General features: G+C 34.8%; 1 protein-coding gene across 1 annotated transcript; it reads left to right on the top strand.

Annotated features, from left to right (window-relative positions):
- Positions 1-2,993: 2,993 nt before the first annotated feature.
- LOC133830439 (aminoaldehyde dehydrogenase 2, peroxisomal) lies at positions 2,994-8,501 on the top strand. The gene is made up of 15 exons (XM_062260414.1): positions 2,994-3,236; positions 3,693-3,835; positions 4,349-4,429; positions 4,642-4,790; positions 4,937-5,029; positions 5,116-5,239; positions 5,423-5,488; positions 5,609-5,675; positions 5,798-5,874; positions 6,062-6,175; positions 6,456-6,533; positions 7,341-7,492; positions 7,618-7,678; positions 7,765-7,871; positions 8,110-8,501. Exons 1-15 carry the CDS (start codon positions 3,128-3,130, stop codon positions 8,198-8,200), a joined length of 1,512 nt encoding a protein of 503 aa, XP_062116398.1. The 5' UTR covers positions 2,994-3,127; the 3' UTR covers positions 8,201-8,501.
- The last annotated feature ends 5,969 nt before the right edge of the window (positions 8,502-14,470 follow it).

Raw genomic sequence — 14,470 nt, 5'->3', positions numbered from 1 at the left:
GATCAACTTCATTAGACAAACGTTTGGTTTCAAAATCTTTAGCAACAATATCAATTTCATATCTTTTAACAAGAGAGTCAAGTTCTTCATTTCTCTTTTTGAGAACTTTGTTATTGTTTGCCATCAAACGATTATCTGAACACACTTTCAACCATTGATCATACATGATTTTGTATGATTCTTTCAAGGAATCCTCATCCAAATTGGATTCATCTGAATCACTATGGGGACCCTCATCTGTTGAAATAGTATTATTTAAACAAACAAGGTTCTCATTCACCTGTACAGAAAGAGGTAAGCAAGAAAAAACAGAAGTTAAGGCAAGATTATAATTTTCTTCCTCATCACTACTTTCAGATTCCTTGTCACTCCAAGTGGCTGCCGAGACCTTATTTTTCTTTAAGGTATTGGCACATTTGGATTGAATATGTCCAAAACCTTCACACTCCATGCATTGAATACATTTTTTATTAGTAAATTCAAAAGGTTTGGAAAAATTATTACCTTTGGAGGATTTAAACATGTTTTTCTTGTTACCAATCTTTCTTATAAACTTCTTAAAGTTTTTTTATAACAAGATCATTTCATCATCATCTTCCTCATCTGAGCTTTCCATTTTCTCTTTGGAAGATTTCAAGGCAATCTATTTCTCCTTCACAACAATTGGTTTCTCTTGATGGCGGATTTTTTGATTAAGTTCAAAAGTTCGAAGAGATCCCATCAATTCCTCAACTTTCAAGGTGTCAAGATTATTTACCTCCTCAATGGCTATGATCTTGGATTGAAACCTGTCAGGAAGAGATCTAACAATTTTCCTAACCAAAACAGAGTTAGACAACTTTTCTCCTAAAGAAAAATATTCATTAGCAATGTCAGACAATTCTTCATAAAACTCAATGAGGGTTTCTTTTTCAGACATGCGAAGGTTTTCAAATCTTGTGGTCAACATTACAAGCCTAGATCACTTAACATCAGTGGTTCCTTCAAATTGGGTTTGAAGGATTTCCCAAGCTTCTTTGGCAGATTCACAAGAGGATATTAATTTTATGTATCATTCACCAACTCCATTATAGATAGCATGCAAGACTTTGTTGTTATAACTAGACAATTTATCTTCAGCATCGGTCCAGTTAAGTTTAGATTTTACCTTTGTTACATCATTTGATTCAAATGGAGGTGTCCAACCGGTCAAGATTGATCTCCACGCCTTTTCTTCTTGAGATTTAATAAAGGCTCTCATCCTAACCTTCCAATAAGGATAGTTAGAATCATTCAGTAAGGGAGGGCGAGCTATAGATCTACCTTCTGCAAAGAAAGACATTTCACAAGGCACAAAACAAACGGAAAAATATAAGATCTCACTAAGAGTTTAGTGACCTGCTTTGATACCAATTGAAATTCCGTATTTTAATATTACCAAGCGATTTAAAATAAACAACTTAATTAAATGCGAAATACTGATTAAGTTGTTTAGACAGATTCCAATTTGTTAACACTACTTATGCAACTGTTTTAACAGAAACAGAAAAACAGGTAAAAATTCAACACACATGAATTTTTACGTGGTTCAGAAATCCTTTTAGATAACCTACATCCACGAGGCCACGCCCAGAGAATAAACCAATTAGTAAAGAAATAATGTGTACAAAATCATTTACTTAAACAATGTAAGACTCCCTCTTAAACGATTGCCGCAATCTTGTTGTACTCTTCTCTGCGAATCTGGTTTTGATGAAACACTGATTCTCTTGAAATCTCTTCAAAGAATAGCGAGTGCTCACTTCCTCTCGAAGTGAGACTTAGATAGAATCATCTCCCGAAGATCCTTATTAACACGTTCACAATAGACACTACCTGTTTACAAGGGACTAGATAGATATCCACAAGTACACTCAGCACTCTCACAAAGATTAAGGTGAACAAACTTAATCTTTACAAATAAAACACTCTTCAAAATAACATAATGTTTACAAATTTTCCAAATGGAAGAGGTAAAATTTCCAAAGGCCTTGGCAAGGTATTTATAGGAAAAGAATTCGTCCAAGGCCAGCATTCTTTGAAATATTTGTAATCAATTTGCAAATTCATTTGATTTAAGAAATCAGCTAGCCAGATGAAATCTGTGTCGACAGAAAAGGAAACTGATGAGTCAGCAACGCCATCAGATATATCTGGAAAAACGAACATGATCATTTCTTTTGACCATGTTCATTTTCGAAATCTTATTTATTCCCGAATGAACATAATCCCTGAAAATATTCTCACAAGATAAAATACAATATTTTACCAATAAAGATTGATTGTGATAAATAAGGTAAAAATTGTATTCACACTAGAAGAGATTTTCACTTAAAAAACCAGCTGAAATTATGGGATAATTATTTAAAGATATGTTGTTGATTTTTTGCAATTTTTAAAATATTTTGTCTAATAATAAAGATAGCCAATCAGGGTTTTATAAATCTAACCATGATATTTCATAATTATAAGCAGATAGAATGAGAGGATACTTACCCATGAATTTTCCTCTTCAAAAATGCAAAAAATGACAATTTCTTCACATGAAATGAAACTTTCAGATTCGAGCAGTCCAAAAATTGAAGTTTGGTTCAATATATTTTGACTATTTCAAATTGGGTTGATGCAAAAATAGTTGTTAGTGGATGGAAAAATGAGAGAGAGAAGGAAATGTGTGATGATAAATATGATAATTTTAAATGAAAGGGGTATTTTTGTCCAAAATATGGTTGGGGCATATTAGTGGAATGGAGGAATGTTTATGTTTACATATTAAAAAATTTCCCATTATTATGCATAGAGCCTTATCATTGATTTTTTTTTATTTATTTGATCATTAAGCGCTGTATATACATAGTTAAGTAGGAAATAATATTTAAATGTGTGTGTTTTGGGTGTAATGTCTAGGTAAATATATTTTGGGTGCAGATGTTATTACTATTTTTTTTCTAATTATGGCATAAATTAGAGGACTGTGCACTGTTTACATGAATTAAAGGAAAAAACAGGAGCGAAAATCCTGGACGATAATAAAAGTAACTCTCCACCATACCGCCTCGAAAAAAAGTTAAAATCAGATCTTACCGAAAGAGAAAGCTAGACAACAAGAATGGCGATTCCGATACCCAGTAGGCAGCTCTTCATCGATGGTCAATGGAAAGAGCCAGTCTTGAAGAAGCGAATCTCCATCATCAACCCTGCCACTGAAGAAATCATCGGTCTCCTATTTCTCTCTATTTTTTTTTTCTTTCCTTTACTGTGATTACTTTTTCACTGCCGATTGAGCTATATGGATTTGTTTATGGTGTTGATTTACGGGTTCTGATATTTTCTTTACTTAAGTCGGTGACATAAATTTTAGATGTAGAAGAGTGGTGAACATGGATCACGGTGCTTCGATTACATACTATATGTACTAAAGAAATGGTGATTAGCTCAGTTATATTTGTATCTGCGAATTGCGTTAATCTGAGTTTTGGTATTAGTGTCGTTTGAATTTTGGTTCTCTATGTATCCATTTTCTTATTGTATACTTAATTATATGAGAATGGAGATGGAAATATTATGGATTAACATTTTTTCTCTTTTCTATGTTTGAACTGGAACTAGCAATGTTTGGATTTGTGATTTGTTTTCACTATGGTAAATGAAGTGTTTTCTGGATTGTGCTTTAGGTGACATTCCGGCAGCTACGGCAGAAGATGTGGAGCTTGCTGTGGCTGCTGCCCGAAAAGCCCTTTCTAGGAACAAGGGCGCGGACTGGTCTTCAGCACCTGGAGCTGTTCGTGCCAAGTACCTACGTGCTATTGCTGCCAAGGTATTTGCTGTGTTTATCTAGTTGATTGCAATAGCCAATAGGTATTCTCGTAAGTGTTTGCAATCCATGTTGTCCAGTTGAACTAAAAGAGGTATTCTCGTAAGTTAAAAGTTGTACAACATTTTGGACCATGTTTATACCAATAAAATTTTAGACAAGTTTTCACAAAATAATAAGATTGGCTTATAAAAGAGGAAGTTAAATGTGTATCATGTGTTATTAAAAGTTTTCATTCCTCCAAGACTGATTCTAATCTTTCAAGTTGCATGTGTAATATATTGTTAAAACATTTACATTTAATTGCATACCCTCCCTTCATATCTAAGAACTGACTGAGGTCAGTAGTTTATCTGGTCTAGTCTACAGATCACCACATCTTTACCTAGAAATGCCTACATCGATTATTTAATCAACCAAAAGTATCTTATGTGCCTTATATGTCAAATTCTTTCCATGTTTGCTTTCCAATGTTGAAAAGATCACTTTAGATGTCCTAATTTCATCTGAATGCAGATGACAGAGAGAAAAGAAGTGCTAGCAAAATATGAAGCAATTGATTGTGGAAAGCCATTGGACGAAGCAGCATGGGACATGGTACTGTGGAGCTTCTAAATACATTTATTATAATTAGTTCTTGTTTTCTGATATACTTTTTTCTTCTGGATTCTTTTCTGTACTATATGTGGAATAACCTTTATAAGCTGAAATTGATTTTTAATGAGGTTAAACCACCTGAGTGTTGGGAGATTATGCCGAAGAGTATATTCACTTGTCCTGTCCTTACATTGCTATTTCATGATATCCAGGATGATGTTGCAGGGTGTTTTGAGTACTATGCTGACCTTGCCGAAGGTTTGGATGCAAAGCAAAAGGCACCTGTTTCTCTTCCGATGGACACATTCAAAAGTTACGTACTTAAAGAACCTATTGGAGTTGTTGGGTTGATCACACCATGGTATTGCTGCTTCTTGGTTTTATTTCTACAGTAATGGTTCTAGAAGCTGGATAGGTGATGATGATTTTTGGCATCATCAGATTTAATTAGATGATTTTTTTCAAAAATGATAACGTTGTGATGAGTTGCCAATTTTCTTTGTTAAGGAACTACCCTTTATTGATGGCTACATGGAAGGTAGCTCCTGCCTTGGCTGCTGGATGTGCTGCAATTCTAAAGCCATCTGAATTGGCATCTGTGTATGTTTTTATTGATATTTATGAATTTGCTTCATTTTGATTTTTATTATCATGTTTCATGATATGGACCGTGTTTTCAATCCCAGAACTTGTTTGGAGCTTGCTGATATTTGTCAAGAGGTGGGTCTCCCCGCTGGTGTCCTTAATATTTTGACCGGGTTAGGACCTGAAGCTGGCGCACCTTTGGCAATTCATCCCCATGTCGATAAGGTTTGTCTTTCCTTGGTAACTTTGTTGTTGGCTATTTTATCGTGTTGAACCATGTCGTTAATATCTTAAAATCATGTTTTATAAATCTCTGGTTGGATAGCTAACATTTGATTTTTTGGACTGCCGTACTGTGGATGGATTGGGTTGTTTTTCATGCTTAGTAACTGATGAAATATTCAACAGATTGCATTTACTGGAAGCACTGCCACTGGCAGTAAAATTATGGCATCTGCAGCTCAATTGGTCAAGGTATGCTAAAGCATTATAATGTGATTGGACCTGCAAAATTTTAAAATTTTGTGCTGATCATGTATTTGTACTTGAATTATAATTGTTGTAATCATCATCTGCTGTGTGATCTCTTGGTAGCCTGTTTCACTGGAGCTTGGTGGAAAAAGCCCCATTGTCATCTTTGATGATGTCGACCTTGACAAAGGTTAGTACATTATGTATTATATCTTTAACCTTACACTACCCATTTTTCATAGATGATAGAATTACTGGTTCTAAACATTGGTATGTAGTTCTTACTCCTGTGTTGTGATAATGATTACCCAGCTGCTGAATGGACTGCCTTTGGTTGCTTCTGGACAAATGGTCAGATTTGCAGTGCAACATCTCGTCTTATAGTGCATGTAAGTGTATTAGCAAAATGTTATATACCTTCCTTTTCTGATGTATTTCTATAAATTGTTACTGAGTGAGTACACGCTTCAGTACATGGCAATTTAAAGCAATATATATCAGCTGTCTAGAACTTGACATTTTGTTATATTCTTTTTTATATCTGAATGGACATGTATTAATGACAACCAATTGCAGGAAAGCATTGCAGCTGAATTCTTGGACAAACTTGTAAAATGGATGAAAAACATAAAGATCTCAGATCCTCTGGAAGAAGGTTGCCGGCTTGGCCCTGCTGTTAGCGGAGGGCAGGTGATATGCCTCAACAAGTTTCTTCATAAATTTGGAGAGGCTATTTTTTCAGTCTTGAAAGAATGTCCTTAATGGCTAGTTTTGTTGCCTGCTAATTAGTTTAGATCTGTTTCCATTTTTTAGTTAATATATTGCAGTAGGTGTGTAACAATGATGACTCGAGTCATATTAAGTCTCTATTACTAATATTATGTTACTGTTATGGCAATAATCTTTGTTATGTGCCAGTTCGAAGTAGAATAAATTATCTTGTATCTAATATATAGTTCTTCTGCTTCAGTATGAAAAAGTGTTGAAGTTTATCTCAACAGCTAAGAGTGAAGGTGCAAAAATTTTGTGTGGTGGTGGTCGTCCTGAGGTATAATCCCCTGCTTTACCTGTTTATTTCTTAATATAATTTTAGTAATAATGGTATAATTATTATCGTGAGGCAAGGCGTGGCATTTTCTATTAGTACCGCGAGGTGTAAGCCTCAAGGCGCAGTGAGCCGTACACCTCAACAATAAGAACAAATAAAATTAAAAAATATCTTAAAATTCATGAAGTATCATAAAATTCATAATAAACAACACATAGTTCCATGTCAAAGTCATAAAAGTACTAGTTATCAGTCTTAAAAGCATAGATGAAATTCATTAAATCTCCAAGAAGTCGTCATTTTCTCGGAAGATGAGAGGATGGAGAGGGAGATTTCATGAGGGTGAGGGAGATGAGAGGAGAGAATGCTTGTTGTTTTCCCTTTGCTTTGAGGGAGATGGGAGGAGGAGAGTTGCTGCCCCTGCTAGGTGCTGCCGTGAGTTAGAAAGAGAGCAAGAGGACTATCATGATAGAGAGATGAAGGAGAAGAGAGAAAGTAATTTTAGGGTTTTATTTTGTGTCTTTAATTGATTTGAAATTTTGTTTAAAAAGCCCATTCAAGTCAATTAAAAAGTCCAAAAATAGCCATTAAAACTAACTAAACAAGGCCCACATATGAGCTTTATTAAACAGCCAAAAAGTTGTGCAAATAATGAGACGTGCGCCTCACTGCACACATGCGAGGCGTAGACTCAGAGGCGTTTTTGAACCGCCTCTCCTCGAGGCATACGCCTCAACCAGTTTTGAAAACCATGATTATTATAATAAAAACCCTCTCCTGATAGTGTAATTATTCTATGAATTACAGCATCTAAAGAAAGGGTTCTTCGTAGAACCAACCCTCATTAGTGATGTGACCACCTCCATGCAAATTTGGAGAGAAGAAGTATTTGGACCTGTTCTGTGTGTGAAAACATTTTCTACTGAAGATGAAGCCATTGAATTAGCAAATGACACGCAGTAAGTGTTTTCGTATGTTTATCTTTAATTAAAAGTCCCTGGTAACATCTTTTATTATTATTATGGCTAAGGTGCTATAATTTGACTCAGAAGCTCTTTAATGACATAATCCCGATCTTTTACAGCTATGGCTTAGGTGCTGCTGTGATTTCAAAGGATCTAGAAAGATGTGAGCGCTTAACTAAGGTGAGGCTGCATTTATTCTGTCTAAATGACAATAGAATATCAGGTTCCTTTATAATTCGTTTACGCTTCATTTTTTCTCTGTGCAGGCTTTTCAAGCAGGAATTGTGTGGATCAATTGCTCACAACCATGCTTCTGTCAGGCTCCATGGGGAGGCAACAAACGTAGTGGTTTTGGGCGTGAACTTGGAGAATGGTATGATTTTCACTTCCCATCTCAGAAGTAAATTATTGGTCTGACGAGTAACATACCATCTTCATTTCTTCATCACGGTTTTCTCCCAAAAATATTTATTCTACCAAACAGCTGTTGATATTGATGGAGAACTCTGCTATTATTATCCTTAATGCTATCCATACTTTGTTCTGATTTTTCATCAGTGAAACGCTGATGTTGTTGCTAGTGCTCTAAATTTCCTCTTTACTTTCATCAGGGGACTTGATAACTACTTGAGCGTGAAGCAGGTTACTCAATACATCTCTGATGAACCTTGGGGCTGGTACAAGTCTCCTTCGAGGCTGTGAAAGCTTTTTCCTCCGGTGAAGTAGTTAATAATAAGAATATTCTAGATATTCTTGCAATAAGGAGAGGAATATTATCAATATAAAGTAGCAGAGAACTATGTTGAGTTTGATTGTGCTAGTGTTCATGTTGTACCCTCTTTGTGCAATATCGAAAAACATTCATGAGGTCCTGGTACTTGAAGAAACATATTGGCAGATCTCTCTAGATGATTGTACATTTTGTGACGTGAACAACTAAGATCCCTATTTGAACTTGACAAGCAAATCTATTAAATAATCCCCATCTGGTATATATTTTGAATTGTTTCCTCTCTTGGCAGCAAAAGCTCCATACATGCCTGACTATTGAACGTGCATTTGAGTTTTGAACAGATAGTAGTAGTCTCACTGTTTCCCAATGTTACAAATCATATTAAAATACTCCTTTTCTTGGATTTTAGTAGGGCACGTATTGACAGCAGCAGTGAGCTGGATTTGGAGTGGTTTGGACTTAATACACAGATCCTTATGGTCTCTTGTCTAAATTCTTGTTGGTGCAATTATGGTCTTACTCGTGGCTTGTTTAGAAAGATAATGGCCTTTTTAAGATTGAGGATCATAGTCACATTGCAAGGTTGAACAAATTAAATATATTAGGTATATTGGCTGCATGAATACATAACTTCATGCTTCGGGTGCACTTAAACATCTAATTTTTTGTTGCAGCAACAGTTGTTTTTAATTGGCTGCATAAATGCATAAGTTGCAATTATTGTACTTAAATATCTAACTTTTAATAGCATAAAAATAAAATAAAATAAAAAATCTAATTTTTAAAAAGTAAATATTTAAATCTCAAATTTGATAAATACAAAACTAACACCTAAAGCATTAAATTAAAAAATTATTTCTAAATTTTAAAAATTCAAATTTAATTAAAAATATTATTTCTAATTTCTAAAATCTTTCAAAAATTCTTATTTGCCAATAGTTTAGAAATATTTTCATATTTCTTAATTTAAATCATTTTTATAATTAGATATTTTGAAATTTTCAAATTTAATTAAAAACAATTATTTCTAATTTCTAAGATTTCTCGACAAATCTTATTTAATTTTTTATATATATATTTAGTTCTTTTGAAAAAATCTTAGATATCATAAATATTTTTTTTAGTTAAATTTTAAAATATCTAAATATAATTTTTTTTTTACTTTTTAATTTAATGTTGTAGGTGTTAATTTTGTATTAATTAAATTTAGGAATTAAATATTTTCTTTTTTAAAACTAAACTTTTTTTTTCTTATTTAAGCTACAAAAATTAAAATTTGGGTTTTTGAGTGTTACAGTTTCATAAAATTATGTGTTTATGCCTTGTTTAAAAAGTTTTGCTAAATAATATGAAGAAGTAGCAATTGCAACAACAACAAAAAAAAATGTTATGTATTTATTATTAATCTTTGGTACATCTGTTTTCACCTTTTTTACCTTCTCTCTTTCTTAAGTTACGTGTGCCTTTGTCGGTGGCCAACCCATGATTTTTAATAGAAGAGTTGTTCCATAGCTAAGCGTAGAAGTAGAACCATATAATCAACTTGTCTTTACATGTGGCTGACATTAATAGCAAAATTTGATATTTACATCACGCTGAAGTAAAAAAAAAAAAGATTACATCATGTGTAATAGCTCACGTAGTTTGATTTGGGAAGGGCAAGGCTTTATTGTAGGAAAAACTTTGCACTTAAAATTTAGAGATAAGGGAATAGATTTATTGTCAAGATATGCACAAAAGAGGTCCAAAGAAATTGATGTCAAACTGTATGGGGTATTTATTTATGCTTTCGGCTGATTTGATAGTGACTCCAAATTACTTTCATTGTGATACCATCTTCAGAAAAATACATTTGGCTACAACGAAAAGGACCCCAGCAATTTGATAATAAGTGCGTATTATTGAGATCCAACTAATTCAATGTTTAAAGTTTATAGAGATTATATGAAAATTATTTACTTCCAAAGGTATATTATCTCTGTCATAAACTTAAGTAAATTATTTGAGTTAACATGGGATGGTGTACCATATTACTCCAAACCAGTTTCGTTGTCATTTGTAAATTAGTGGGGTTTCATAAATAATTATTTATATTTGTTTAAACTCCTGTCTTTGTGTTAATAATGTGTTATTATAATTATTTATATTTGTGTTATTATGATTAATAATGTACTAATCATGCATTTTTATAATCAGTAGCAGTACAAAGCATTACTGAACAAGTAAGAAATAGTTATTTTTTCACTGGTTCATTTATAATTACATTATTGCCCTCAAAAGAGAATCTTATAAAACTTTGAAAGGTAATTGCACTCCAGATCCCTCTTTTATACCAAAAGTATCAATTAGGTCCTCATTTTAAATTTTGTAGCACATAGGTCTCCATTTTCTAGTAAATGTTACAATTTAGTCCCTACACCCTATTTACCATTTAAAAATTATTAAATTTAAAGGAAAAACAATAATTATAGTTTTTTTTAATGATTTGTAATATATCGGTTGTTTGTTTCGTTTTCTGACATTTTATTACTGTAATATTTTTTTCTTAAATCTTAATAGTTTAGAGAAATTCTCAAGTGTTAGTGCTCATTTTTGTTTTCGGCATAGAGAGAAGTTATAACCTCAATTTTTTTATATGACGGATTTTTTTTAGAAATTATAAATAATTTACTATGCCGAAAACATGGTTCAAACAACTATTGCACGTGCGTGAAATAAATCGTTTGAACATTAATCAAGTGTAAAGAATTAAGATTTATCTATAAAAAATTTATAATCTTATCAATATTAAAAAAATAAAAAAAATACTATAACTATAGATTTCTCAATAAATTAAATGTTTTTAAAAGGGTAAATAGCATTTGAGGTCCCTAATTTATACCAATAGTATCACTTAGGTCCCCAATTTAAATTTTGTAGCACATAGGTGTTGAGATTGGTTAAATACATGGTGGAATGGTTTAGGCACGAAGATGTGTTAAAACAATAACAATTTCACAAAAGTCAACATGTGAAAGTTAACTTTGAGTATAGGCATTTTTAAATAAAAAATTTGGGTCCAAAATGTTTATTTGGAGTATATAAGAGTACCCAAAAAGTTTGGGAGCATTTGGAGATGTTTTGAGACACCTCATGGAGCCGTATTATAGAGGCATCAGCAATTCGTCGCCTCCTAGGACATCTGGGCTCTAAAAACCCTAGAGAGAAAAGCACCAGGTGACATGTCACCTGGCATCGCTTGGTGCTAGGCGACGCGTAGCCTGGTCCATTACAGAATGTTCGTACGGTTATGTGTTTTAGCTCCAAAACTTAAATTTAAATGCTCTAATCTCTTTGGTTGAGTCTAATGAGGCTCCTATACTAGTTAAGGTATTCAAATGAGTTAATTGGTGACTTGATCACTCACCTTTTTCTCTCACTAAAGAAGAACTTTCTATCTCTCTCTAGCTCCGAGATTACTAGTTTTCTCCAAGACCTTCATCAAGAAAGCTTGAATTGCATGGAAATCCAAGGCTTGTGAATCCCAATCTCATTTCACTGGTTGTAGCTTCAAACATCTTCAAAAGAAGGCTAGGAATAGAGATTTTTGGACAACAAATCTTCATTTGCGTCAAGCCTTGTCACTTTTGTGTCTCGCATAAAATCATAGCTTTTAATTTTATGCCTTGGTTTGTTCTTCAAGGAAGGTCTACTCTAAACTTTTCATCCATTGTGTTCATGTAACTTGTGTTTAACTATTCTATGAGATTGATTTACTTGTATGATTTTGTCATTGAGTTGTAATACAAACAAAGGTTTGTGAAGCCTATTCCTAACAATAGGTCCCCATTTTCTTTTAAATGCTACAATTTAGTCCCTATACCCTATTTACCATTTAAAAAACATTGAATTTTGTTGTACCCTAAAAATACAAGCTCAATTTTCTTGCTCTGGGTACAACTGACATGTAATAAATAAAGGTTACAAGACTTTGGAGATATTTCGTTAACTCTAGCTCAAACAGCTCGAGGCTATGTCACTAAGTCTGGGACAACAGGATCCTCCAAATTGTCTCAAATGCCAATGACGAAGATCGAGGTGTCTAGTGTCCAGATCACCCTCATCATGCTCGAGCATTATCTAAGTCAAGTCGTTTTGCTCCAATCACATCCAGTTTGAAAGTTGCATCTAGCTCGTGGTGGTTCAAGGATGTGCATATGGAAGAATCCCAACAAACTTAGATGCTCAATATGCGCAATAAATGTGTGTAATCATTATATATTTAAAGATCAATATAATGACAATAGACTTAATTAGGGAATTTATGTATCCATTTATTTGGGAAGTTACCCAATTTTGGAAGTTACAATTTATTGTAAGGTTACCCAATATTTTCCACCACAATTCCCTATAAATATAAGGGGAATCGACAGTAAAAGGGACCGACATCTTGTATGCCAAAACTCTGCCAAAATGGTCATAAAAAAATTCCTCAAGAGTTCCTAAACAGAAATAAGAGTGACTCGTGAACTAGGTGGATTTTAACTACTGAACCACGTTAAAACTTTGTGAGTTTATATTTACGGTTCATTAACAAGTTTAATCTCACTAATCAGATTTCTTAATCCCATGTTGGAGAAAAACCGTGTCAACAGATTGGTGCTTTCATTGAGAGCATATTAGGCTTGAAATTTTCCAGAAGATATTCGACACAACAATCAACATGGTGGTAACTCGTTCTATGTGCGACAATGAATCAGAGAGACATGGTGATCATGGAGATTATTGTACGGCTGAACCTACTGGAGAGGGCACCTTTATGCAGTGCCATCCTGGAAAATAGCATGTAAACCAGGACGATACTGAAAGTTCGGCTTCGCGCCCTCTGAACCCAAATCCTGGATATCTGACTGCCATCAAAATGGAGAATTCCCAGCTAAGGAGCCACCTCGCCCAAGCTAACAGGCAAATAGATGAGATAATGGCTCGATTAACTTTCCCTAAAATTGACGAGAATGTCGAAAGGAAGCAAAGTGGGTCCCATCGATCTCGGTCCCACAGGAATAATTGATTCAACGTGAGTTGTTCTATCAGAACAGCAACCCTGAGCTCCGTGACTTCTAAATAGACTCCTAGAAACAACCCACCTGCTAATAATTGCATAAATGAACAAGCGGCTCACACCCCCAGAAATCATCCTAGCCAGACAGGGCTAGCTGGGAAAGCATCAAGAAGGGCAGAGGTCCCTACAAATCCACCAACATCTCGACCAGCAACTCAGGTGCAAAGAAACGAATCAGTGTTGCCACCAATTCGAGAAATCGGAGTAGACAATGGGTGAGCGAATCTAATGTGTTTTGACGGGAGACAAATTGCCTCACCAATAAGGCACCCTCCATCGCCTATATGTCATCTGACAACTCCTTGCCCACAAAGGAGTGTTTCAGCTCGTAGGAATGACAGGAGAAATTATGTACACGTAGAAGATACATACGTCCCGTGACCTCGCTGGAACAATCAAACCCCACAACCTCAACTGTGAATAGCAAGTGTAATGCCCTGGATAACCAAGACTGTTACACTATGTATTTTAAACAGTGCTAGACTCACTAAACGAGTCATTTGGCCATAAATGTGATTAACAGTTTAGGGTTAAAAAATTTGGTCAAAAGGAATAACCATTTCATTAAAACTTTTAATTCCATACATGGGATCCCAAAATAAACGTTTAAAAGGTTATTTACAACTCAAAAGTTACAACAAGCCGACCTAAGCGGAAAAATAGGATTTGACCCTAGTTCCTCTAAGAAACCCCGGTTGTGGTGGTCGAGCAGCCACCTTATATGTACACGCCGCCACCGAAGCTCTCCAACTCATGGCCTCGAGCCGCCAAGTTCTTCCCAAGCTCTAAAAATGGGGTTTGCTAAAATTGACATAGGGCAGGGGCGCTTAACCAAGTCAGAGAGCCCCTAAAACTTCCCCTACATAGTGCAAGGGCACCCAACACAAGGGCAGGGGCGCCCAAGCCAAACAGAGAGCCCACAAATCCCTCCCCTGCATAGCGTAGGGGCGCCCAAACCCAGGGCAGGGGTGCCACCTCACAAACCCAGAATTTATGGGTCTCCACCTGCATTTTCTCTGGGCTCTACTCATCATAACTCGCCCTAAGGGCCAACCCCAACCAGAAATGAGTCCCAAAATGACAATAATACACCCCAAGAAACATAAAACCACCCAAGGTTCAACCAAAAACACTTTGA

The sequence above is a fragment of the Humulus lupulus genome, chromosome 4, assembly GCF_963169125.1.
Source record: "Humulus lupulus chromosome 4, drHumLupu1.1, whole genome shotgun sequence".
Classification (NCBI taxonomy): Eukaryota; Viridiplantae; Streptophyta; class Magnoliopsida; order Rosales; family Cannabaceae; genus Humulus; species Humulus lupulus.
This window is presented reverse-complemented; position numbering and strand designations above follow the sequence as displayed.